Source organism: Colias croceus, chromosome 10, assembly GCF_905220415.1.
Source record: "Colias croceus chromosome 10, ilColCroc2.1".
NCBI lineage: Eukaryota > Metazoa > Arthropoda > Insecta > Lepidoptera > Pieridae > Colias > Colias croceus.
Window position 1 is genome coordinate 7575145 of NC_059546.1, and position 27964 is coordinate 7603108.

At 35.1% G+C, this 27964-nt stretch overlaps 2 protein-coding genes and 1 long non-coding RNA gene across 4 annotated transcripts in view; all 3 read left to right on the forward strand.

The window, feature by feature from the left end:
* Positions 1-27964, forward strand: part of LOC123694872 (cadherin-99C) — a 155204-nt gene that overhangs the window by 120062 nt on the left and 7178 nt on the right. Inside the window, exons 6-27 of the mRNA XM_045640474.1 lie at positions 280-458; positions 8346-8468; positions 9504-9743; positions 10126-10275; positions 10557-10775; positions 11053-11247; positions 11960-12097; positions 12471-12620; positions 13100-13214; positions 13798-14000; positions 14279-14419; positions 14834-14957; positions 15215-15375; positions 15915-16088; positions 16760-16969; positions 17349-17597; positions 18190-18285; positions 18568-18721; positions 19266-19558; positions 20042-20266; positions 20666-20934; positions 21656-21835. Of these exons, the coding sequence (XP_045496430.1) occupies positions 280-458; positions 8346-8468; positions 9504-9743; positions 10126-10275; positions 10557-10775; positions 11053-11247; positions 11960-12097; positions 12471-12620; positions 13100-13214; positions 13798-14000; positions 14279-14419; positions 14834-14957; positions 15215-15375; positions 15915-16088; positions 16760-16969; positions 17349-17597; positions 18190-18285; positions 18568-18721; positions 19266-19558; positions 20042-20266; positions 20666-20934; positions 21656-21835 (3988 nt within the window). The remainder of the gene's footprint in view (positions 1-279; positions 459-8345; positions 8469-9503; positions 9744-10125; positions 10276-10556; positions 10776-11052; positions 11248-11959; positions 12098-12470; positions 12621-13099; positions 13215-13797; positions 14001-14278; positions 14420-14833; positions 14958-15214; positions 15376-15914; positions 16089-16759; positions 16970-17348; positions 17598-18189; positions 18286-18567; positions 18722-19265; positions 19559-20041; positions 20267-20665; positions 20935-21655; positions 21836-27964) is intronic.
* LOC123694877 lies at positions 1262-3151 on the forward strand. Its single transcript, XR_006751873.1, has 2 exons — positions 1262-1506; positions 1817-3151. It is a non-coding gene; the product is annotated as an uncharacterized LOC123694877 (long non-coding RNA).
* On the forward strand, positions 22294-27803 carry LOC123694876. 2 transcript variants are annotated; one of them, XR_006751872.1, is made up of 2 exons: positions 22294-22403; positions 27621-27803. XR_006751872.1 is itself a non-coding variant. In XM_045640480.1 (2 exons), the coding sequence occupies exons 1-2, from the start codon at positions 27032-27034 to the stop codon at positions 27632-27634; spliced, it is 345 nt and encodes a 114-aa protein (XP_045496436.1). In that variant the 5' UTR covers positions 26941-27031; the 3' UTR covers positions 27635-27803. The 2 variants fall into 2 exon arrangements, 1 of the variants encoding a protein (XP_045496436.1); XM_045640480.1 differs by lacking the exon at positions 22294-22403 and adding an exon at positions 26941-27362.

Sequence of the window (27964 nt, forward strand, 5' to 3'; positions counted from 1 at the left end):
ACGACTAGTAGGTAGATAATCATATAACATGCTGTTTCTATGGCTGTTATAACATATTATTATGCTTATTTTTTTTCGAATCTTTGAAGTCGCGATTGATTTTGTTTTATGTTTACCCGACGCCAGCAGAAGTCAGAGGCAGTATTGGCATTTGGTATTTGTCGTAAACAGTGTTCTTGTATCTTTCTACAATACTTACTTACCACCAAACTGAGGTTAGAACACCATTTCAAAACACATTATTAATTCTAGTCGTTTACAAAAATCGTTACTTTACAGAAGTGAACCAAAGCACGGTACCAGCGATTCTACCGATCGTGGGTGACCCAGATGTGGACGTGGTCCTCTCCACTGTGTTCCCGAAGGGACCCACGCTGTTCCAGCTAGATGGGAAGCGCTTGCAGCTGCTACAGCCGCTTGATAGAGATGCTGATAACTTATCGCATATGGTGTTTCAGGTAATGCTATCCTTAGTTATATTGGAGGCGGCCTCTTTGGTACAGTGGTTGACGCATGTGCGTAGAACCGAGGGGAGGGGGTCCTGGGTTCAATTCCCGGTGGATACGAAGAAAAAAAATGTCTTGGTCTGTAAGGACACAGAAGGCTGATCACCTACTTGTCCCTAAAGAACATCAATCAGTGAATCAGATGTATGAATAATGCATCTGCACCTTACCCCACTCAGACACGGGAACGGGGAAGTCTTCATATTTTAGTTATATTGTAAATGTGAAAGTTTTGTGAGTAGTTACTATTTCAAGGGAAAACAACTGGGCACTGATGTTTATTATATACCAGAATAACACACGAGCTATAGAAATACTTGATTTTTCCTGCCTGTGTAATCGTGCTACACACAGCTTATTCATAGTGTTAAACTAGTTAGGAAAAGAAAATTTGTAGACAATCGGAATGGTATCAGATCCGATTAAGGTGATTGCTACGATCTGTTCCCAGCCAATGTCCCGCTAGATGGCGCTGAATTCTACATTTCTAGTTTATTTGAGTTTTTGCGTAATTGGAAAAGATTAAGGTCGTAGGAATAGTCATGGCGATTACTGAATATTATATTTTATTTAAATATGTCATATCATTGCCTTAAAATCCACCCAATTCGGTAAAACCATGCGTTTTAACATCTGTCATTGCATACAGGGTCGTTTACACACACAGACGTATACAAAAATGATAAAGATTGAACTCTAGATGGCGTGAATGTAAAACAAGTTTGGCGTGTATGTATTTGAGTAGTTAGTAGCATATTATATCGCACACTTAAAACATAAGTGGCACTATACAAAAAATTCATTTTTGAGTTAAGTATGCAGTCAAAAGGCATAAAACGAAACGCGCCTAACGCAAAGATCCCGGTAGCTCTAATGCGTCAAATTTTTGCTAGATGTCGCTAGTGTCACTTATGAATTTGTCACAATTTGTCCGGTCGATAATTGATAAACCGGCACTATGCCATTTCGCGTCAAGTCTCCGGTGGAAATCCTTGTCGAGGTGAGTCAAAAACTGGCACTTTGTGTAAAGTGCCACTTATTTAATTAATTTACTTTCGAATATTTACAGTGAGTAAATGCATAAGTGGCAGTTTGAATATAATGCCAGTTATTTAATAAGTTTAGTGTGGATTTTGTTTTTATACGAAATTCAATAACAGGCATTTTCTTTAAAGAGCCATTTAATCAATAAATATGCTTTTAAATTTTCGCTGTGCGCAATTACATTAGTGTCAGTTAAATTATGTTAACTTTAATTAGGATTTTGTTTTTATACGAATTTAATAATAAAAAAAGGCATTTTGTTTAAGGCTTTTTGTATTATACTATCATGGATCCGAAAAGAAGTAGATGTAGAAGTATAATAGAATTATCAACTCAGAACAATCAAAGAAAAAAAGAAAATGATGACGATGATGGATCTCAAATTACTAAGCCTGCTTCTAAAAGAAATTCCGATATTGTTGAACCGCTTTCAACAATGAGTGCGTCCGATTTGAACATCATGAGAAGTTCATCCTTTAAGCTCTTATCACAACCAAACTAACACTGACGATGGTAACTTTTTTCTCGCCTCAGACGATGACAGAACAAACTTTCCATCAAAGAAAAAATGCAGGAGATCAAACTCAAACTCGTCGTCATCGTCTTCGTCGTCCAGCTCGTCCTCATCTTCGTCCTCAAGCACATCATCCAGTTCAGCTTCAGCTTTGTCTATACAAAGGCCATAACCTAACCCAACAAATTACTCAAATAAGGTACTATAGACACACGTAATAATTTCGACCCTTCTAATCCCGATGACGAAACAGAGAACCCAAAATGTAAAGTAAAAGGAATGACCAAATGCAAAAATTGATGACATTTCCTTCACTCAGATTGTTGAAGTTTCTAATAATCATCAAAGAAGTGATCATCTTCCTGCTGATTCGAATCTTAAAAGTGGTCTTGCTCCGAATGATGGTTATCTTGTCGCCTCTTCCAGCCCTGCTGATAACGTCGAAATCATACATTTTAATACAAATGACACAGGAACGATGAACGATACTGCAAAAGAAGCTCCAACTCAGCCAGTTGATGCAATTACAAGAAAACGAAAAATAATAAGATCGGTACATACTACAAATATTGTGAAGATACTAAGAAATACAGGCAAAAATATGTTTCAAACTCAAAACATTTTTCCAGCTAAAATGATTAAGAAACCTTGTGGAAGTACATGTCGTCTGAAAATCGCAGATAGAATTTCTGAAGAGTCACGAAAACTTATTATTAACTTAACAGAGATAACACAGCCCAGATATAAATATAAAAAGATTAACTCTAATAGAAAACCGAAGAAGGTTAACGAAGTTACTGCAAGATTTTTACTGACCCATGATAATTAGACCATTGATACGCTGATTTTTACGTAACTTTAACAGTTCCTACTTCGAAAGAATTTGACCTTAGCAGATTAATTGAAATACCTCTAATAACTGTACTGATTAGTAAGTAGTAAGAACAAGATTTTAATGTTAATGTTATTTATGACAATACTTTTATCTAGATTCAAAAAGACTTGTTAATTATGAATATGTGTGGCAATTTTGACCGAAAACTATGAGCATGTGCCAAATAAATATAATTCTTTATTATTTTAGTAATTCTACTGTTTTATTTCTCTCTTTGTTATTATTACAATGTAGGGAAAATAACATTTTAGAGGTCATTAAGCAAAAAGTTTTGAATAACTAGAAAACTATAACCGACACAATACTAAACATTTTTTTTAAAATGCTTTTCCATTAATAAATAATCAATAATTTTATTGTTTGCCACTGGATACTGAAACAGCGTTAGTTAAACTGTTATTTTAATCCGATCACAAGTCTATATTTATATTTTTTTAGTTCCATATCACCCATTCAATTTTTAAAAAATCTTAAAACGGCCGTACTGTAAAATTAACATTTTCGTTTAGTGCCATTTATGTTTTAAGGGTGCGATATTCTGAATTTCTGATCCATGCCTATTCACTCAAAACTACCTAATAACACTAATGATTTGTAACAGTAAATTATTTCAATAGGTAGGTATTTGAACATTTCCCAACAAGACGTAAGAATAATTATTCGTAGGTATACAAGATACAATAACAAATCTAATACACTATTTATTATTTTATTATTTACTAGCGGTCCGCCCCGGCTTCGCCCGTGGTACATGTTTACGTTTTCTCTCCATAAGAAGTAAGAACCATCCTCGTACTTCAAGGAATATAATAAAAAAAGAATTATCGAAATCGGTTCAGCCGTTCTCGAGTTATGCGCTTACCAACACATTTTGCGATTCATTTTTATATTAGACTAGCGGTCCGCCCCGGCTTCGCCCGTGGTACATGTTTACGTTTTCTCTACATAAGAACCATCCTCGTACTTCAAGGAATATAATAAAAAAAGAATTATCGAAATCGGTTCAGCCGTTCTCGAGTTATGGAATTACAACGAAAAGTGGCATTGATTTTTATATATTAGACTAGCGGTCCGCCCCGGCTTCGCCCGTGGTACATGTTTACGTTTTCTCTACATAAGAACCATCCTCGTACTTCAAGGAATATAATAAAAAAAGAATTATCGAAATCGGTTCAGCCGTTCTCGAGTTATGCGCTTACCAACACATTTTGCGATTCATTTATATATATATAAGATTATGTGAAAATAACCAGGAAGGTGAAAAACATATTTACGAAAACATAGTAACATATGGCTGTCGCTACAATAATTATTATATTTCAATTTTATCTTTTTATACCTAGTAGAACTGGCCGACGAATAAAAAAAATCGTATTAGAATACAATATATTACGGAACAAAAAAAGGATTGTAACTGAATTAGGTAGGTATGTTTGTTTCTGGGCGCACCGTTTTCGACGACGCGACGCGACGCGCGACGTAAGCGTATAGGTATAGGTACCTACTTTGCTAAAACAAACTAATAAAATTGTGTGTCTGTCTGAAAATTCGGAAAAGCATATTTTGCAAGTTTGTGATTACTTTGATAGTTTACCGATTTATAATAATTGTAATTGTAATTGTATAATATATAATTTGCAATGTGGTGAAATTTCATAAAAATCACGGGCCAATTTTTTGTTTTGAATCCCACCGAAAATATAATTGCGTTATTAGAATAATTAATTACTATACCTACCCACGATCAATTATTACAATATAGTCTCAAATGCATACTAGAGAAATATTGCAATTTGATTCAATTAAAATGCATAGCATACAAAAATAAATTCACAACACAAGAAATTCCGCGCGCAAATCATAGCGCGTGTCAATGAAATCAAGAATGTTTTATATCAAGCCGACGCGGACGAGCGACGACGCGACGCCGGTACCTACGACGGACGACCACGCTTCGAGTTGCCAAACACACAGCCAAACAACAATAATGAGTAATAAATTGTTTACAAAAAAAACAAGTTTTCCATTTTTCTGTATGAGTAGACAGAACTTCAAAACGCCACCTGCTACGGTTTATATTATGAACGATGGTTATAAAAATAAAAGTTATGTTTGTTGGTGTAAACTATTTTATTGATCAATAATTTTGGAATTTAAAACTGTCAACATTGATTACAATAAAACGCAGTTTTATTTTATTACACTATTGTTTTTTTATCAAAACATGTATTTGAAGTACCATATAATATTATGCTGATCCAAGCATTTTCACTCAAAACTAATATCACTAATGATTTGTAAAAGTAAATTATTTCAATTATATACATTTCATAACCAACAAGTAAGAATAATTATTATTATTCCTACCTACAACAACAAACCTAAAACACTATTTACTATGGGAAAATAACCAGGAAGGTGAAAAACATTATATTATTATTTACGATTTCGACGCACTCGACTTTTAGTAAAATATAGTAGGTAAACATAATATTATGGTTTTGATTTTTGCTACTAGTATAAGAAAACTGCGTGTTCAAACTACTTGTTTGTCTGTCTGAAAATTCGGAAGTACTTTGGTAGTTTACCGATTTATAATAATATTGTATATATCGTTGTTTAAAAAATATTCAAACACAATAAAATATGATATACTGATTTATCACTGGTTTCAGTGATGAACTGATGAGTCAATGTTAGCCACTATACTTTCGTCATACGTGTGTATGATTGATGTGATTTGCAACGTGGTGATATTTCAGAAAAATCACGGGTCAAATTGTCCCACCGAAAATATAACTGCGTTATAAGAATAACTATACCTACGATAAATTATACATAATACAATATAGTCTCAAATGCATACTAGTGAAATATTTTATTTGAATCAATAAAATAAAAAAAAAATAAAAAATAATAATAATACAAAAATAAATTCACAACACAAGAAAATCCGCGCGCAAATCATAGCGCGTGACAATGAAATCAAGAACTTTCGAGCCGACGCGACGCGGACGACGAAGGAGCCTAACAAAAGTACCTACAATCATAGGCGGCTCGTGACAAAATTGTATGGCCGTGTTCACTTGAAATAAAACAACGAAAATAGGTACCTACAATAGCGTTAGCAGTACAAAAAAAATGAGCACCACATTATAAATGTCTATTTAATATTTATACACTAAAAATTATAGAGTATTTCAAAACGAATTCAATTATTATTTAGCAATAATTAGAAAATCCCCGAATTTGCATTCGTGATCGTATTCATAGTGTTTGTCTACACTAATATTATAAAGAGGAAAACTTTGTTTGTTTGTTTGATTGTAATGAATAGGCTCATAAACTACTGGACATTTTACCAATGTTTGCAAGTTTGTGATTACTTTGATAGTTTACCGATTTATAATAATTGTATACTTATATCATTGTTTAAAAATATTCAAACACAATATGATATAGGTACTGATTTATCACTGGTTTCAGTGATGAACTGATGAGTCAATGTTAGCCACAATACTAATCACTTTCGTCATACATGTGTATGAACTATGATTGATGTGATTTGCAATGTGGTGAAATTTCATAAAAATCACGGGCCAATTTTTTGTTTTGAATCCCACCGAAAATACATATATTACTAATTGCGTTATTAGAATAATTAATTACTATACCCACGATCAATTATTACAATTTACAATATAGTCTCAAATGCATACTAGAGAAACATTGCAATTTGAATCAATTAAAATGCATAGCATACAAAAATAAATTCACAACACAAGAAATTCCGCGCGCAAATCATAGCGCGTGTCAATGAAATCAAGAATGTAATTTATATCAAGCCGACGACGACGCCGAACTAAAGTACCTACAGTACCATTTACCTTCAGTGTACAATTGTGGTACAATACAGTTTACAGACCTACGACGGACGAACAATAATGAGTAATAAATTGTTTACAAAAAAAAACATAGTTTCTAAGGTCATTAGTTTTATTTTATTTTATTGTTATTTTCTTTGAACGATTGGAAATGAAATTACTCAATTTTTACACAGAACTTTGATTTATTAGAATTATGCTCATTATGTATAAGATAACGAACGCGAATGCACGACATCTAGCGCGTCTTATGTCTAAACATCGCCTTTCGTTTAGACATTGACGCGCTAGATCTGTAATAAGTATATAGTCTATGCGCTAGATGTCGTGCTTTATGTCGTGTTTCGCTTGGCAAAAGTCACGCACACTACTGTAGAAGTGTCAAATTTTTCCGGTATTTTACTGTTGTTTTTCTAAGTAAATATTGTAAATTATTGATTAAAAAGGTCGAACGCGCACACATTTCATTATAGAGAAGTGATAAAATGATTAGTTTTAAAGAAATAGTGTCTGTGTTAAGTGTTTAGAGGTAATCAAAAATGTATGGAGGGACGGTCGGAACATCCACCTTAATAGGCATTTATAATATCTTGATGCAAATTACAGGCATAACACTCGATATTGAATTAATCCTTATAGGAATTTGGTCCTTTTTGTTATACAAGGAAATCTATTTATACTGTGGTAAATGTCAAATTTCTAGAATATTGAGCCACTTTTTATGAGAAGATAACAACCTTGGTGGTATCCTGCCCTAATTTTTGAAGCGTGACTCCCTAATATGAAGTCTAGTTTATTTCCTGGTAGGAATGCTTATCTTATTTTAAAGTACGTTCATATTTACCCGTCATCAAATAGATACATATAAATTAAGTTTCTTTCGAATAATTATTTAATTAACAACTTATAATAACAGTTATATTTATTTATTCTTATTCAATGACCATTTGTCAAAACACATAATAAATTAATATTCCAATTATAATCTACTTTATTAACAAAAACATAATCAACACCGCATTTTTATAACGCTAATAAATACATATTACAAGTTATTTTGTCGATTAAATCTATTACAGAGATCTATATCGTAAAATATTTCAAATTGACTATCGAACCGTGAGTGTACCTCAAACTAATTTAAATTAACGCCCGAAGGTACGTGTGTTAATTACGATTTATATTACACTACCAATACTTCAATTATGATGTAGTATTTGTAACGGTATTAGAGTATAATATAATTGGTGTATTAGGTGACTTTATAGTCAATTTTACTAATTCTAACTGCGAGAAAATGGGCGTTATCTCACATACAAAAAAAAAAAATAGAATGTCGATTGACTTATAATCTGTATGGTAATAAACACTCGAAATATCATCTATTATTTAACATTTTGATAATTATGTTTTTCTTATGCCATTTTAAATTATTTTAGTGGAAAAAATTAATTACCTATCTAAATTAAAATAGTTTCTGAACTGTACGTTCTTTGTTTCAGTTGGTGTGTCAAGTCAAATCGACGAAAAAGCGTCGAACAATACCTGTGATAGTACGAGTGTCTGATATTAATGATAATGCACCGGTTTTCCAAGGGACCCCGTATGAGACAAGTGTTTCTGAAGTAAGTATTACCTAGATAAAGAGTAGGGAATTAAGATTTAATGATAATCATGATAAGAAAAAAGAGAGAGAGAGAGAGAGAAGAAGAAACGGTTTACTTGAACATACGTTCTAAATTATCTTATATCTTTATTCTTTTAATCGCCATCTTCTGATTCTAGTATGTATTGTAAGAAAAGGGAGTGGTAATCATTAATTAACTAATTATCTATATATCATACTAGGTTTCTGCCCGCGGCTTCGCCCGCGCAGTCAAAGAAAAACCCGGATAGTTCCCGTTCCCGTGGGATTTCCGGGATTGCGTTATTTTCCCGGGATAAAAAGTAGCCTATGTCCTTTCTTGGGTATCAAAATATATCCATACCAAATTTCATGAAAATTGGTTCAGTAGTTTAGGCGTGATTGAGTAACAGACAGACAGACAGACAGAGTTACTTTCGCATTTATAATATTAGTATGGATTGTCATTAGTTACTATGTGGTTCTGAGCATCACACAATTTGTACCGAAACTATTTCCTCTTCTATTTAAACTTCAAGGATTATTATGGCTAAAATTATTGAATGTAATAGCTCCATACCTACATTTCCTGGTCTTCTTCTTTCATGACAATACTAGCATATTTTGTTAGGCGGATCGGATCATTCCATTTTTATTGTGGCAACTGCCCCTGCGTTCAATGAAGCAATTATTATTATTACATAAACATAATATTACTACGTATGGAGGAGAGACCACGAACAAAACCATGTGTGCACCATTTTTTTGCTCTAACTAAGTTTTAAAAATTATTATCTAGTTAGGTACTTACCGATGAAAGTTATTCCTTTGCACTTTTCCGTATTATTTGTATTATTTGTGCAATATCGTAACACACACGAAGGCATATTTGATGCGTTTCACTTTATAACAAATAAAAAATGAGCGTGCAGTTACGCAATATGGCGTATGTTGAGCGGAACATAAGTGATGTAGGCGGTGTCGTCTCCATATGTATATATCAATGTACACATATTTATATTATTCCTCTTTTCAGCTTGTTCCTCTAGGCACGACGATATTTGATAAGATTCGAGCGGTAGACATAGATGCGGGTGTGAATGGCCTTGCAGAATATTTTATAGTACCAGGGGATAATAAGACTTTAGAAGAATCGAATGCAGCGGATGGTTATGGATTCTTCGCCATACCGATACCCCATCAGGGACAAATAACAGTCAATAGAACGCTGGATTACGAGCGAACTCAGAAGTATCTAGTCACTATTGTTGCTTCTGTGAGTATAGCTTTCGTTAATTTTAAAGTCTTAAAATCTGTAAAAGACTTGCCATTTTACGGAATCTTTGGATACACGTACACAAAAATAAAAATTTTGGTTTTAATCATAGTAATACAGTACAGTGTAATTTTCTATAATTTACATTTTTTGCTGAAGATTGATTTGGTATAAAAACTTATTGGAAGCTTATTTTTATTTGGTTTTTGTCTGCAGTTGCTCAATGAGATGAATAATAAATATCAATTGAACGATTTTACTTCTTTTAGAAGAACTTTACATAGAAATTACTTCGCACTGCTTTCTAGAACAGTCTTTCCATAGGCAGTTCCCGAATTTCTTTTATCCTTGCTATTAATAATAATTTACAATTATCCTACAGGATCGTGCCCGTGATACAAAGCGGCGTATGTCCAGTACCACCACGATGACGGTCAATGTCCAAGACGACGATGACCAAGACCCGTCATTCATTTACAAGGGCTGCTCATCTCATGAAGGAGCCTGTATTAATCCAGAATATTCTAGCTTTGTAAGTATCACTTAGTCCTTGTAAACATGCTCATATATAATATAATTAAACATATTTTTCTTATGCTTCTATATATTTTATGAACTCTATCAATAGTGTGCAAAAAATGGAATTGATGGTAAGATTCAGCCCCTACTGAAGTTTGTCTTTCAGCGTTTCAAAGCGGTTCTTTCATACTTCTGTTCTTTTTCTAGAATTATTATTATTCTTTTTATTTAACAGTATTTGTACAGAATGTCGTGTACCTAACTCTTAATTAAATATAAAATATTTCTTACTAGGTAAATAGCGGAGTTCTAGCCGGAATACTCAGTGTGGAACCAGAAAAAATTCAAGCCGTTGATATGGATACGTTAAATACAAGAATCAAATATAGTATAGAGAGTGGGGAACCCGATTCTTGGAGTACTTACTTCGATATAGATGAAAATACAGGAGCTGTGAGACAGTTGCAACCCGTAGATACTAGCATAGCTAAGAAATTCCAGCTTGTTATAAAGGTAAGATACATAAATGATAAAAATTTTATTTTGAGACAAATGACGTTGATATGTAAGAGAAAATTAATGAGAAAGAAATTGTCTATATTTATTATTTTTATAAGCAACGATTAGAATAGGGAAATTTTATTCAAATGATTAAAACTGCAATTTGATTTTTGACTGTATGTATTTATCAAATTATAACTTCAAATATAATTATTTGATTTTTCTAGGACATATTATCGACGAAACAAAATATTTTAAATTAATTCTTTTACATTTTCACAAATTTCAGGCGGAAGAAATATCCGAAGCGAAGCGGTTCACAACAGCCAAGATGACCATAACCGTAAGACCCGTGGATGCAAGCCCTCCCGTTGTATCCGCTACATCAGACGAAGGAAGAGTCGAAGAGAACTCACTAAAAGGAACTAAAGTAATCGGTACTGACAACCAGCCGATACGGTTCAGCGTGTCTGATCCTGATTTGGTAAGCGATTTTGACCTTTATTATAGTTAATTTATGACCATAATCGTACGAACGGACCCCCTCCTTGGTACCGTGGTTGACGCGTGAGCGCAGCACCGAGGGGCCCTGGGTTCGATTCCCGGTGGAGACGAAGGAAAAAAAATGTTTCGGTCTGGCAGGACACAGAAGGCTGATCACTTTGTCTCAAAAGAAAATCGATTAATGAAACAGATGTATAATGCATATGCCTCTTACGAGAAGAGCTGAGAACGCTCTAAAGCAACTAAACTGATCAGTACCCCTAGTGTGAGTTTGATCGAGTTCGAAACGTTACTATCGCGTCTGCGTCACAGCCGAATTAGTATGGGAAATCGAACAGCGCCCCTTGCGGACGTATGGGGAAGCTTTGATTCTCCATACAAATTTCGCTGTGACGCAGACGTGATAGTAACGTTTCGTACTCGATCAAACTCACACTAGGGGTACAGTACTCAGAACCAGCCGATATATAGTTTAACATGTCTGAGCCTGATTTGGTAAGCTATTATGACCTTTATGGTGAGTTTCTATATGGCTATAACCGTGAACAAATCCTGACAGACATAGGATAATGGAAAAGGATAACATTTGGAATAAAAAATAGGAACAAAAATAAAATGACCTAAAGATGAAACCAAACACTTTATTAGCCCTTGTTAATTTCAATATCTAATACAAATGTGTATTTTTTTAGGGTCCAGGAGATCCAGTACCAAAGTACACATTCGAGCTAACTACAAACCTCTTTGACATCGACAAAGATAATTATCTCATCGTGAATGATGAACATATAGATAGAGATCCGCCAAATAGTGGTCATTTGAGAGTTCAGGTAAATATCACTATAATTTATCATATCAAAAACCTTTATGATTTTTCTATCTTTGGAATATTAAATGCCTATGTAAACCTCATTGAGTTGTATCAGGTTTACATTAAGATACTTGAGTACCTACTTTACACTCAAAAAATATTTTTAGCTTTTTACATAGCTGATTTTTCCATAAGTTCGGATAGTGTAGAAGTTAAAAGGTAAGCACTAAACATATACTTTTGTCTTATTATGTGTAGAATATATCCTGTACTACGGTTGTGTTTTGAGCATACGGAAGAATTTAATGTCTTAAATATCTATAAATTTGTCAGAAATCATTTTAGCAAAGTATTGGGTGATGTAGTAAACCTAATAATAATTATATTTTCAGATAGTAGCAAGAGAAGCGAACGGTGGAGCTGCGTCAGCGCCGTATTCCATCGTAGTATATTTCCTGGACCAGAATGACAACGCGCCTGTTATTCCTAAAACACAGCCCATTAATGTTCCAGCCAGTTTGGAGCCTGCTCCTGTTTACAAGGTATTGTTTCTTTTATTTTTTAATATATATTTTGTCTATTAGGAATCTTTATGCCAAAATTGTTTTTATCTAAAAAATATTTCTAAGATATGAGAATGTAAGAAAGCAACTATGTAGTTTCTTGCCGGTTCTTCTCCATAGATACTGCTTTCCGAATCAGTGGTAAATGTTAAATGTTATGACGATTCGAAAGTGCTTTTATAAGAAGTCTAATTGAATAAATAAATGTTTGAGTAGGCGATTATAGGATAATTTTACTATACTTAGCAATTAGTACCATACTTACCATACTTTTAAAGAAGTGATGCTTATATCACAAATTAAGTATATTTATATACGTTAGGCAATCTAATTCTCTCCAATTTAGCTGACATACCGTCAAACTTTACCATTTAGCCCTAATTAAGGTACTTTTTATAACGAAACTATTGTTTATTTATATTGTTTTTTTTTTAAATAAATATTTCAAAATATTCCAGGTCGAAGCCACAGACATAGACGAGGGTGAGAACGCACGAATATCGTACAGCATTTATCACGTTTCTAATAACGGCGGGAATAAGTTCACTATTGATCCCACTTCTGGAGTTATATGTGAGTCGCACTTTGCACTGGCACTATCACTTTGCTATATAACTATAAAGTAAATAAATAAGAAATAACAACATAAATTTATATTTTTACTGATTGATTTCGATTATCAATAATTACGCTAGTTGGAGTGAATCCGAATTATTTTCCAGATTTTTTCATCCTCCAATAAACAATTTTTTACCGAATTAAATATTAAGTTAAATCTTTTTATCAGTCTGATGAGAGAGATGAGACAAATGCAGCCATGAACCCAAAAGTAACGTTAAATATACATACTTATATCTAAATTGAACACTAGTGTTTTGCACAATATTCACGGATTTTGCATGTTTTTTCTACATAAAATACACACGTTTTTATAGGCACAAAATTTTTAATTACTTATTTACTTTATTCTTACAATGTTTTTTCACAATATAACAGGATTCAAACTATATGTTAATATTTTAAAGAACATAATTATACACAAAAAGTTTTTATTATCTCTAGGGTTACTTCAGGGTCCTTCCATATTTATTATTTCACATTATTTTTTAATAATCTAGGAGAACTCATCATTTAAATAAAAATTTAATAATTTTAGCAAGTACGGGTCGCCTACAAGCGGGCGAACAATACAGTGTAACAGTTCGTGCCACAGATTCAAAAGGGCTTAGTTCTCAAGGCATTATAGAACTGATGGTGGCCCCTGGGCCAAATACTAGACCTCCTGTGTTCTCGTCTAGGGATTATTATGCTCCCGTGTCCGAAGGGGCAGCTATTAATTCTACAGTTACGACTGTTACCGTAAGTATTATCACTTCTCTATATTTTTTATAGATTTTTACACATAAAAAAAATTCTATAAATTTTAAGCGTCCTTATATAGATTTATTTCAGTACAAAGGAAATAATTATAAAATTATTTATTGATTAGACTTATTAGAGACCAATATTAATACTGAAGTCTTTAAATTAATATTAGCTTAAACTTAAAACAGTAAAATATGTGTCGGTGCAATAAATATTTTAATTAGAAATTCATAATACGATAGCAATACAAATATTCTAATCTTTTCATGCAGGCAAAGGACCCAGAAAACGAACCTGTGACCTATTCAATCGTGTCTGGTAATGACTTGCGTCAATTTGCCATTGGGTCGAACACAGGCATTATCACTGTTATACGACGCTTGGACCGGGAAGTGTTAACTCGTTATCAGTTGGTAAGTATTAGTATAATTATTAATGGTAGTATTAATTTAAAATAGTTGAATAAATGTTTCTTATTACTGTTTGTTGGAAATAATCCTTATTGTAATGACATAACAATCATATTCTTTAACTCAACCATAATTTAATTGTTATAAAAAAAATGCCTACCAAAAATTATTATTTAATCAACACAATTTCAAGCCTTTCATCACACTATATCAAATCCATACTAATATTATAAATGCGAAAGTAACTCTGTCTGGCTGTCAATCACGCCTTAACTACTGAACCAATTTGCAAGAAAATTTGGTATGGTCCCCCGGGAACGGGATGTATGCGGGTTTCTCTTTGACTGCGCAGGCGAAGCCGCGGGTGGAAAACTAGTTATTAATAAAATAACGACTTAAATACTTACTATATTACAGATGGTAAGAGCAGAAGATCCTGGTAGATTGTCCACAACAGCAACTGTTAATATTAAGGTGACTGATATCAATGACAACAACCCCAAATTTGATGAAGACTCCTACTTATTCCATGTAAAAGAAGGTAAGAACTCGTTCACAATACTACATATAGTAGTAAATACATATTGCAGATAATGAAAATTGAATATACCAAAACGATTGATCTTCTTAAAAACGAAATCAAAGTTTTTTAATAAACACTGAAACTGACTGATTGAGCGTGACACATTTTTAAATGTAAAACATATTCTAGACCATTTCTATTTTCTATATTTTTTACCCGACTACGGCGAAGCAAAATGAGGGTTATGATTTTTATTTATTTTTATTTATTTCCAGGTCTATCCGGTGAACAAGTCGGCTACGTCCACGCGACTGACATAGACGAAGGTGTGAACGCACTAGTCAGTTACACGATGCCGACAAATCTGCCATTTTCTATTGATAATGCTACGGGGTTGATCTCTACTAGCACTCAATTGGATTATGAGGACACGAAGGTAATGGAAGTTTGATTTATTTGTATATGTTTAAGTGTCTTTAAGTTTGGTGAAGTTTAAGTGATGACCTGACACTTTGATTTAATTGGTTGTGTGTAGTTAAAATATGTTAGTTAATAATTATAATCATTAAAATTATGTTTCATTATTCATGCTCTAGATATGAATATAGCCAATCTATACTGATATTATAAAGCTGAAGAGTTTGTTTGTTTGTTTGTATGAACGCGCTAATCTCAGGAACTACTGGTCCGATTTGAAAAATTATTTCGGTGTTAGATAGCCCATTCATCGTGGAAGGCTAAGGCTATATATCATCACGCTGAGACAAACAGTAACGGAGCCACGCGGGTGAAGATAAACCAATAAGTTTCTTTGATACTTGCCTTGCCTTGTATGTAAAAATTGGCGATATTTTATCATTGTTTTATTTTTATATAAATATAATTAAGGTCTAGGTACTGGTTCATCACTTTAAACATATCGATCAAATAATTGTGGCGTGGTTATTTATTTGATTTTTTTTAAATAATTTACAGGAATACGCGTTCGTAGTAACAGCAACAGATGGCGCTATCGACAAGCGCCTAGGAACAGCGTCTGTTACAGTTCTAGTTGATGACGTGTCGGACGAAGCTCCGGTGTTCACACAAGCACTGTATTCTGTGCACGTACCGGAAAATGCACCTAATTACCCTGTTGTTAAGGTTCATGTTAGTATTCACATTTTATTATGCTACTGTATAGCTTCTATCGCGGGCCTTGAGCGCGGGGATCGAATCGAGAAATTCCGTAACGAAAAAACCTCACGCTCCCCACTCCGACGGGCACGGAGTGGGACGGCAGTCCCCGAGTGCCACACGTCTTTTTTTGTTATAAATTATTATAAAGCTGTTGAGTTTGTTTGTTTAAACGCACTAATCTCAGTAACTACTGGTCCGATTAGAAAAATTAATGCGTTGTTAGATAGCCCATTTATCGAGGAATTCTATAGGCTATATATTACACGCTAAGACCAACAGGAGCGGAGCAATGAGGTGAAACCGCGGAGAACAGCTAGTTTATTATACACACTTCAGGTGATGGAAAGAGGACTTTATTTGTATTCTGTTAAGTATCATATTTATTTGCGGTCCATCTGGTTCAACTGTTGGTTTACTCGGTCTGATTCCGTGTATTTTATGAGTATAGTTACTGCGTAAATAAATATAAATCCCCTGTAATATTGGTATATTAAAGTTTCTCTCTACTCGTCTCACTATAAATAATTTATTTGCCTATAATATTAAATACTTGCTGTGTGAATAAATGTTTGGGACATATTGACAATTCTTAATTCATTTTTCATTCATTTTTTCATTCATTCATTCTTAATTCGTTACAGGCTGAAGACCCAGATACGGTACCAGAAATAACATACACTATACTAAAGGGTGATACCGAATCATTTTCAATAGACCGTAAGTCGGGAATGATTCGTACTCTAAAAGCATTGGACAGAGAAATGATCGCAAGGCATGAACTACTTGTCGGTGCTGAGGAAAATAATGGAGATGGCAAGGGAGCCACTACTACTGTGGAAGTTATTGTTGATGTAAGTAAATAAATGTATGATTTTAGAGCTTTTTGCATGTTTTTTTTTTGTGATAAGTTTTTTTTCTTCAGTCAATACTTGGGATTGTCATGACTTACAGACAATTGTTCGTCGTTACCTACTTTTAACTATAATTTCATTAAAATAGATAGCGCTTTTAAAAATCTTTACCATTGCTTAAAAATACTCTAAATAATTATCTAAAAAATTTTGGATACTCTAAAAATTTGGTGCTAATTTTTAGAGTATCCAAAATTTTTTAGAGTTTTCAATCCTTTCGATGTCTCTGTCTTTCGGAAAATCTATTCCATTATACTGAATTCTCTAAAATAATTCAAACTTGTCTCAAGAAATCTTGACAACCTAAATTAATTTGCAGGACAAAAACGACAATACGCCAATATTCACCTCAGTGACTCGTCCAGTTACCATCGAGGACACATCATCAATCGGGTCTCTAGTAGAAACTGTGGTAGCATTAGATTCAGATGCAACTCCACCAAATAATAGAATTCGATACGCTTTAGTTGGGAGGGGTAAAGCGTCTATATACTTCCACGTAGAACCAGACACGGGTGCTATTAAATTACGAGACGATTTGAGGAAGGAAACCGATAGCGAATATACTGTAAGTGGTTTTTGTTGTTTATAGATATTGAAAGAAATGGCTTGTTCTTGTTAGGGTTAATATCTATACTGTTTCGGATGACTTACTTAGTAAAAATCTTAAATGTGTATGCCAACAAACCAACTTCTCTAGAGCATTTAAAAGAAAATATCCGGCACGAAATGGCAGCCATCACCGTCTCTACCTGCCGAGCTGTCATAAATACTGTAATTTTACTGGTCGATTAAATGAGTGCCGTGAACGCAATGGACTGCATTTGGACGATATTATTTTTGAGAAATAAATTCCCATATTATGCACTTTAACAATTAATAAACATTTTTTCAATACACCGCTTACTTTTTTTTTATTCATCCACATAATATAAACTTTCTTTTGAGACACCCTGTATAACTATGTGTTACACGACTTGATTTGAAAAATAAGGTACAAAGAATGACTTGTTATTCGTTACATAAATTTAGTTCAAAATAAACTTCATGTATCCATTTATCCTTATTGGATATAAAACTGAAACAAAAATTTCTTCGTAATACTTTAAAAATAGATTCTTATAATTCCTCATACTTACTAATGCAACGAATTTATGCAGGTGGACGTACAGGCATATGATCAGGGAGACCCTGTACTCTCATCTGTTACAAGCCTCACCGTGTATGTCAGTCATTCAGCTACCGTACCTCCTGATGTAAGTACCTTAAATCTTTATACCAAAACCTATTTTATATGGAATTATTTAATAAAATAATTTTGACGTTATTTTTAAGTTTTGATCCACAAAAGTATTTGAAATAGACAAAATAAACTCACATTGTGTGAGCACAAAATTACTACTACCACAAATATTGTTTTTCTTTTTGCTAATTTGTAAAGAAACGAATACGAAAAAAGTGAATATTTATTTATTAATTGCCTTAGATTAATAATTTTTTTTATATTATTAATATGTTATAAATAATTCTCTTTTCAGGTAAGATTAGGTTTTGCCGATACCACCTATACAGAGCATGTGGCAGAAAATTCACCAAATGGTACTTTAATTCGTACCTTACCTATTTGGAATAAGGGAAAGCATTCAAGGGATTTGCCGCTCAAATGTCTTCTAACTAGTTCTTCACACAAAGGTAATTATATAAAATAAGGCACGAACTTAGAAGTATTTGTAAAATATATAAATTCAGTTTTTTTAGTATGACAGTTTATTATATTATATACGAAAATGTATTTCCACCGAAAGCTAGTGATAGAATTTAATGTTATATTCTTATTATTAAAATAAATTTATTTTTATTTCAGTCCCACTTAAAGGTAAAAACCATAACGTCCATTACCCGTCAGTGTATGTTATTAATTATGTTTATGTAAACTTTTTTATTAACCCTTGATTACCATCATCTGTGTGTCCTCGACTTCAAGAATCCATTATGTTGTGTTCACAATCTAATAGAAAATTAGTTCGTTGATGCTAACTAAATGTTTAAATATTTAATCAAAATTACAAGCATATAAAAGGGTCATTGTGCGAATTGTTTATTGAATATAGCTTCATACATTTATCGCTATAAATAGTGACAAAGAAGAAACTCATGGATCAATCAAGCTCGGAATTTTTCCTTCTTTTTATGTTCTTCTATTCACAGCTTTAAAGAATATTTTTATTAATTCCAGGCGTATTTTACGTAAGATTAACAGAGGAAAGAGACTGTGCAATCCACCTCAACGCGTCCATAGACTACGAAAACATAACAGAATACTCTTTGGAAGTCCAATTAGAATCTATACAGGGTCTAATAAACCCGGAAAGCAGTAAAGCAGTGATAAATGTCCATGTTACTGATGTGAATGATAATGCGCCTGTGTTTATTTTCAATGAGCAATCAACTATCGCTGGGGCTAAGGAGAAATATTATGCGATCGCTACTAAGGATATGCCGTTGAATACCAATGTGCTTCAGGTTAAGGTAAGGAATATTCTGTTATATCTTTTGTTTAGTGTCTATTCTGATATTTTTTAGATGAGCTGTCCATTACTTTAAAAATGGTCCATTATTTTAAAATATGGGTATTGAATTATATATTATTATATATAATTATATTCTAAACTAAAAATACCACATTCCCATCATAAATTGTGTTGACAATTTTTGAATACTATTTAATTAAAAAAAAGACGTGTGGCACTCGGGGACTACCGCGGTAAAGCTATTGCATGCTATGCCTTCAAACCACACCAGACACCTCCGTGCCCGTCGGAGTGGGGAGCGTGAGGTTTTTCGTTACGGAATTTCTGGATTCGGTCCCCGCGCGCAAGGCCCGCGATAGAAGCTATGCAATAGCTTAAAAAAAAATACCTTTTAACCATCTTTATATCTCGATTATAAAGATCCGTGAATCAAAAACTATCCTTCCTCATTTACAATTCTTGATTTGATACATTTTTATAGGCAAAAGACAGAGATAGCGGTGATTATGGCAAAATTGAATATCGCAAGAATTCCTGGACAAAGGTTGCAGATGAATATTTCTCACTAGACAGTGATACAGGCGTCATAAGTAATATTAAGACTTTCGAGAATGTTCCTAAAGAAGCTTTGCCTTTCAAATTCAATGTGATGGCGAAAGATAATCCTAAATCTGAAGATTCTAAAACTGCAAGAGCTTCAGTTGTGGTAAGTATTGTGACATTAAATCCCTGTATTTTATTTGAGTTTAGTTATCTATTTTAATTTTAACTAAACAGCGTTCATGTTAGCGTTATTTTGATCTTTGTTTAATAGTTATTAGAAGTTTAAACATACAATATACAATACTACGAGCTGGTCAAGTATATAGATGACTAGCTTACCGCCCGCGGCTTCGCCCGCTTTGTCTAAAACCTAATAAATTATATACTAAAACCTTCCTCTTGAATCACTCTATCTATTAAAAAAAACCGCATCGAAATCCGTTGCGTAGTTTTAAAGATTTAAGCATACAAAGGGACATAGGGACAGAGAAAGCGACTTTGTTTTATACTATTTAGTGATATTGTTTCATCCGCAATCCTAACCTTTATACATTATTTCCAGATAAATTTGCTCCAAAAAGACAATCAATTTGTCCTAGAAGTGTCCAACGTAAACGTAGACACTATGTCCACGCCACAAGCGCGTAATCTTCTATCTGAAATAGAAGGAAAGAGCGGTTTAGTTGCAGGATTAGAGAAACTAACCCCACGATTGTATTTGGGAGAGAATGGAACTTTGGAAAGTGATACGAAAGGCACAGATGTGTGGTTGTATCTACTTGATCCGAATACCGGGGAAATATTGACACGTGAATCTCAGCCGGTTAAAAAGTAAGTAATATACTTATATTTTCTTAATTCATACTTCGTTTATGCAGGTTCACAGCAATTCTATAGACTACCTAGTAAAATGTTTAACTTTTTATATAAATGTTATGGATTCATCTCAGTAAAACGGACTAATTGTAATAGTATTTAAAAAGTTTCTGATAATCAATAGGTAATGGTAATTAGTTTTTAAATGACCACACAATCTTTCAAAATAAACCTTCTCTAAATGAAATAAACAGTCTGTATCCATAAAATAGATCACCAGAAAGGTCATTATAATTTATTATTCTCAGTCTTTTAAATATAAATGACTAGCTGCGCTTCATGTTGGTCTTAGCATGATGATATAGCCTACCTCGATATATGGGCTATCTAACACCGAAAGATTTTTTCAAATCCAGTAGTTCCTGAGATTAGCGCGTTCAAACAAACAAAATGTTCAGCTTTATAACATTAGTATAGATTTATTGCCTTTATTATAATTCTTTCAATGCATAAATTTTCTTACATATTTATTATTTACTAGTGGTCCGCCCCGGCTTCGCCCGTGGTACATATTTTGCAATAAAAGGTAGCCTATGTCCTTTCTCGGGTATCAAAATATCTCCATACCAAATTTCATGCAAATTGGTTCAGTAGTTTAGGCGTGATTGAGTAACAGACAGACAGACAGACAGAGTTACTTTCGCATTTATAATATTAGTATGGATTGATATTTCAGAGCAATAGACAAGGGCGTATCAATCCGAGCGCCACTAACGCCCTCGGAGCCGCCGCGCCGCACGCAGGTAGCGGTCGCGCCGCTCGCTACGGCTCTGCCCGCGGCGTTGCTCGCACTAGCTGCATTAGTACTGGTAGCAGCTACGGCTGCGACCGTGTATATATGCGCTTCTTGGAACCGGTGAGCATTTATTTTTTTTTTTTTTTTTTTTTATTTTTTTTTATTGGTAATAGGGAAGCGCTTGACCACAATCTCGCCTGATGTTAAGCTGAGATGCGGTCTAAGATGGAACGCGCTTCCCTAGAAGGTACCTGTTCACTCTACGCTTGAAGACCCCCATATTTTATTTTATATGGTTCATTTGAGGGAACATTTTTCGTTGGATCCCAAATAAAAACATGTACATTGAATTTATATTTTTGGTTTTATGGCATTCAAATGCTTTATAAATATAAATTTATAAAGAATAGAAAAAATTCGATCACGAGGCGGGACTCGAACCCGCATCCTTCGCGCCATTCCGGGGCGGATGCCTCACCAACTCAGCCACTCAATAGATGGCGCGCGGTGTGTCCCTTCAGACACATAAAACTGAAAGAATAGAATAAATTCGGTCTTTGACATTTGGCGTGATTTCTGTCACACGTGTTTGGGTTTTTAATTTAGTGTTTTGGCTATTTTAACAATAATTTATTCACTTTGAGCTGTATTGTGTTCGTATTTAAGTGTTTAGTTTGTGGTTATAGTGGTAAGTGTACTAACAATCAACTAATATGGGCCCTGACCCACCCGATCCTCCTAAGCCCCCGGACGTCCAGGAAAGAAGCATGGAATTGGACATCTCTCAGAATAAGAGGCAAAGGTGTCCATCACCTGAGTCTACAGATGAATCCCCAATTAAACGCTTTGTTCCATCAGATCCCATTTTACCTTCTGTTAATCCGTCTTTATTTGTTGATCCTATTTTAAATAATCCTCTAAGATATAGTGGTGATGAAGTTGGACCATACATTGTCCACGTATCTCGCGTAGAAAACGATCCTTCTGCTGGCCTGTCCATCCGTCCTATCAAATTTGGATCTTTCTTGTACAGTCAAAAAGTACCTAATATTTTAAGAGACGGAGTAAAATCTGTTGGCCGCAATAGAATATCGGTTGAGTTTGCATCGGCTGAGGATGCTAATAATTTTTTATCTTTGCCTGCTTTGGCCGAAGCTAAATTTAAGGCATTCATTCCTACCTATCACATCACCCGCATGGGTATTGTGAAAGGAATACCTGTAGAATGGACCATGGATGATTTGGTGGAGTGTGCAGAATTCCCTAACAGGCACGGTCGCATACTTAAAGCACGTAGACTTAACAAAAAATCTAGCCTTGATGGGATTACAACTTGGGTCCCGTCCCAAACAGTGGTTCTAACTTTCTTGGGCCAAGTAATGCCATCAAAAATCTACTGTAGGTACACTTCTCTCCCCGTAGAAATTTATCATTACCCAACCATCCAGTGCCACAAGTGCTGCCGCTTTGGGCACATCCGCGACCAGTGCCGCTCAAAAGAGAGGTGCTACAAATGTACACAAAACCACTCGGGTGACTCCTGTCCCATTCAAGAATCTCAAGCACTATGTGTCCACTGCAATGGCACTCACTTCGCTATTGACAAAAATTGCCCGGAACACAGCCGGCAAAAGTCAATTAAACTTTTGATGGCCACAGAAGGTATCTCATTCGAGGAAGCCTCTAAGCTTACCCCTTCAGTGTACAGACCCTTTTCGGAAACAGCCAGTTTCGTTTTTGCGCCCAGATCACAACAATCACCTGTTTTTCCCATCCCTTCTATGAAACAATCCAATAGTGTTAGTCAAACTCGTCCTCTTAATAAAACTTCATACAAAAAGACCTATTCTATACCCCCTCGCACTCATGCACCACTAGGTAAAACGTATGATGTAGCTGCACACCGCCAAATAACTCAGGAATTACCTTCTACTCAACCGAATGGTTGTGCCTTATCCCAAAACCCTGACCCCCCGGTTGTACTCAACTCTAATGTTGAGCTTTATGTTTCAGCATTAGAAACTTTTCTTAAAAAAACAAATTCAATACCGACCAACGTTGCCCATAGACTAATAAATCTCATATCTCTATTTAACAGTAATGGCCCTCACAATCCTCCAGTGGAATGCTCAAAGCATTCGTCCGAAATGTCATGAAGTACTTGACCTTATTTCAACCCACAACCCTATAGCTTTTGCCATCTCGGAGACATGGCTAGTTCCCGGAAGTCATTTTCGGATTCCTGGCTTTTTCTGTCTGCGAGATGACAGAGCCGATGGATATGCTGGAACAGCACTTTTACTTAAACATTGTTTAAATTTCTCTCGAATTCCATTACCTTTGCATGATCAGCGTATTAACGCTGTGGCTGCAAGATGCAATAATGTCTCTATTATTTCTGTCTACATTTCTCATCCTCATCCTTCTATTATACCTGATCTTTCACTTATGTTTTCCTCCGTACCGTCTCCTCTTTTAGTATTGGGTGATTTTAATGCTCAGCATACTTCTTGGGGATCTTCTGTCTGCAATACATTTGGGCACCTGTTAATAGATCTGCTTGATGACCTTGACCTTTGTGTAATTAACGATGGTTCTCCCACTAGGAGAGTCCTTCCTAATCAGAGTCTCTCCTCTGTAGTTGATCTATGTATTTGTTCTTCCTCCTTGGCTCCGTCCCTTACTAATTTAACCCTTTCTAGTACTCACGGTAGCGACCATTTTCCTCTTCTTTCTTCTCTTTCCCAGTCTGTTATCCCATTGACTTCCCCTTTTCCACCCTTACTCATGTATAGACTTTGTAAAGCAAACTGGCAGGATTATGCTACTGGTCTTGACAATTTGGTTGAGTCCCTTCCTTCCGTTTCTCTTGATAATAATCTATGTACTTATTCGGACTTTGTGGATTGTATTAAAAACGCAGCAGCGAATAACATCCCCCTCAAGTCCGTTTCTAACTCTGGTTCTCGCAAAGTCTCTCCGCCATGGTGGGACGATGAATGCTCAACTTCTGTCAACTCAAGGAGAGAGGCCGAAATTCAGTATAATGCTTCCATGTCCGTTGAAAATTTTATATACTATAAAAGAATAGCAGCGCGTACCAAGCTTTTTCTTAAAAATAAAAAGAAAGCAGGCTGGCAAACATTTTGTGAGAGTCTGTCACCTAGAACACCTGCAACAGTTATTTGGAAGAACATACGCAAATTTCGTGGCTCTCTTTCTTATAACGACATAGATTCCAATAACTCCTCAGTGTGGCTCGAAGAATTTGCTGATAAGTTCTCCCCTCCCTTTGTTCCTTCGTTAGATTCTTTCCCTATGGCCACTGGTCCGCTCGTCTCGTCTCATGATAACAATATGGAAGCCATATTCTCCCTGGAAGAGCTAAATGTAGCCCTCAGTGGCCTCTCAGACTCTTCTCCCGGATTAGATGGCATTCCTTATTCTTTCATACGCCAATCCGGTCCCATAGCCAAACAGTACTTTTTAAATTTAGTAAATTTCTTTTATGAATTCGGTCACATCCCTGATTCTTGGAAATCACATCTCATAATTCCTTTACTAAAACCAGGCAAACAAGCCTCTTGTGCCGACTCCTATCGACCAATCGCTCTTTCTTCGTGTCTGTCTAAGATAGCTGAACACATGGTTAAAAATAGACTTGAGTGGCTTGTAGAAAATAGGGGACTGTTATCCAGGTCTCAATTTGGATTTAGAAAGGGTATGAGTGTACTGGATTGTTTAGGCATTTTATCCACTGACATTCGATCGGCCTTTGAAAAAAAGCAGTATTTGGTAGGCGTTTTTTTAGATATAGCGTCAGCCTACGACAATGTACTTCTTCCGGTACTCAGAAGCAAATTGTTACAGCTGAGTATCCCAGTGAGGATGATACGATTTATCTGCAATCTTTTAATGTCAAGATCCATTCAAGTGCGTCATAACTCTCATATTTCTTCCACTAGGCTTACCTGGAAGGGGCTCCCTCAAGGATCGGTATTAAGTCCTCTTCTATATGCTATCTACACTTTCAACTTGGACACGACGGTCACATCATTCTGTGACATACTTCAATATGCAGACGACATAACCTTATTTGCTCAGTCCCATGACATGGATGAAATCACCTCGCGCCTTAATTCAGCCTTGTCGTATCTGCGTGATTGGCTGTCGGATCATGGTATGACTGTATCTGTACCAAAATGCTGTGTTGTAGTTTTCACTAAAAAGCGTCACATCCCCGCACCAACCTTATTACTGGACGATGAACCAATTCCAGTCACTAATAAAGTTAAATATCTAGGCGTTATATTGGATTCAAGGTTATCTGGTTCCCCTCATGTTAACTACATCAGTCAAAAATGCGAAAAGGGGATTAATATATTACGATCTCTGGCAGGAGTATGGTGGGGGGCCCACCCATACTGTCAGAAACTTATTTATAATGCTGTGGTGCGTAGTCACTTAGACTATGCTTCTTTCATATTCGATCCATGCAATAAGACGGCACTGAATAAACTAGACAAAGTGCAATCTCGTTGTCTACGCTTGATTACCGGAGCAATGAAATCTACCCCGGTTAACGCCCTGCAGGTTGAGTGTGTTGACCCTCCCCTAGCTCTTCGCAGACAGTATCTGTGTGATAAATATTTTTTTAAATCCATCTATAACTCTTCCCATATCCTTTGGCCCAAACTCCATAATCTCCTTCAAATCTCCACTAGTCAAAATCTCCGACCCTCTGCTAATTTTTCTTGTTTACTTAAAAGCTTTATAAGATTCACCCGTCTGCCTGATCCTACTGTTCAGTTTGAACTTTATCCTCTCTTCTCCGTTAACTTCCAGTCCCTTACGTACAATCCACCCATACTTTTAAATTGTGGCATAACTAAAGATACAATTAATGCAAATGCTACATTTAATGAAATTGTATCCAATAAATGGCCCAATTGGCACCTCTTTTTTACCGATGCCTCAAAAATGTCCGATATGTCATGTGTGGGAGTCGCTGTTTGGTACCCACAATCCAGCATTATTCTTCAGTTTAAGTGCCCCCCTTTATCTACTGTCTACACTGGTGAAGCTACAGGCATTCTCGAAGCCCTCAATTTCATTAACTCTCACAACCTTGATAAAGCGGTTATATTTTCCGACTCATTAAGCTGCCTCCAAGCCCTTCTATCTAATCCTTTTCGATCTAAATCCTGTCACCCCTTGTTTTTAAGAATACGTGTGGTTCTCCTAAATTGCCTCAACAAGGGTCTCCACATTCAAATCACTTACATACCAGGTCATACTGGTATAGGGGGTAATGAGATGGCTGACTCTTTGGCTAAGTCTGCTACGCAAGTGGGTTGCAATACTCACTTCAGTAATTATAGTCAAGACCTTGTTCCACTATCAAAATTGCGCTTGGATGGGAAGTGGTTGAATCTTTGGCAAGAGTCCAGCCGCACAAAAGGTAAATTCTATTGGGATATTCAGCCTATTATTCCACACAAACCGTGGTTTTTCCGTTTTCGCAAATTTGACAAACTAGTAACATCCACTATCTGTCGACTCCGCTTCGGCCATGCTTGTACTCCTGTCCACCTGGCGAAAATTAGAGTACGTGATCACTCTATTTGTGAGTGTGGATTGGATGAAGGTACTACTGACCACCTATTCTTTGAATGTTCCAAGCTTCGTTCTTCATTACTGGATGTCCTCCCTCCTGAAATCCCTCGTCCCACAAATTTTAAATGTTTGTTGACATTAGTGCCTTCCAAATTTGTTGAAATTTTATCTAAATTTATTTCCTTTAACAAACTAAAGTATTAACCCCTTATTATATTTATAAACTATATTAGTGTATCCTGTAGTCTGTAATATATATAACCTGTATTGTCTTATGTGTTTGTTCTAGCCGCTCCAAGTTGATCAAAATTTCTGCATTTTCCCACTCAGTTCCAAATGTTAAATGTCACAACCGAACAAGTCTAACTGGTTGAAATTTGAGTCCTGTCTCTCCCATATATACTGGACATTGGCGAAGTCCCTTTTTATTGGGTGGAGCCATTAATTAAGAGAAGAAGAAGAAGAAGAATAAATTCGATCGCTCGGGCGGGTCACGTCAGTCGTTTTTCTATTCTTTATAAATTTATAACATGTACATTGTTTTGTCATCAAACTATTAGGATTGTTTGCTTCTTATAATATACTTGCATTAATTTTATTTGTTATCTTTAATAACACGCAGTTCAGATAGCT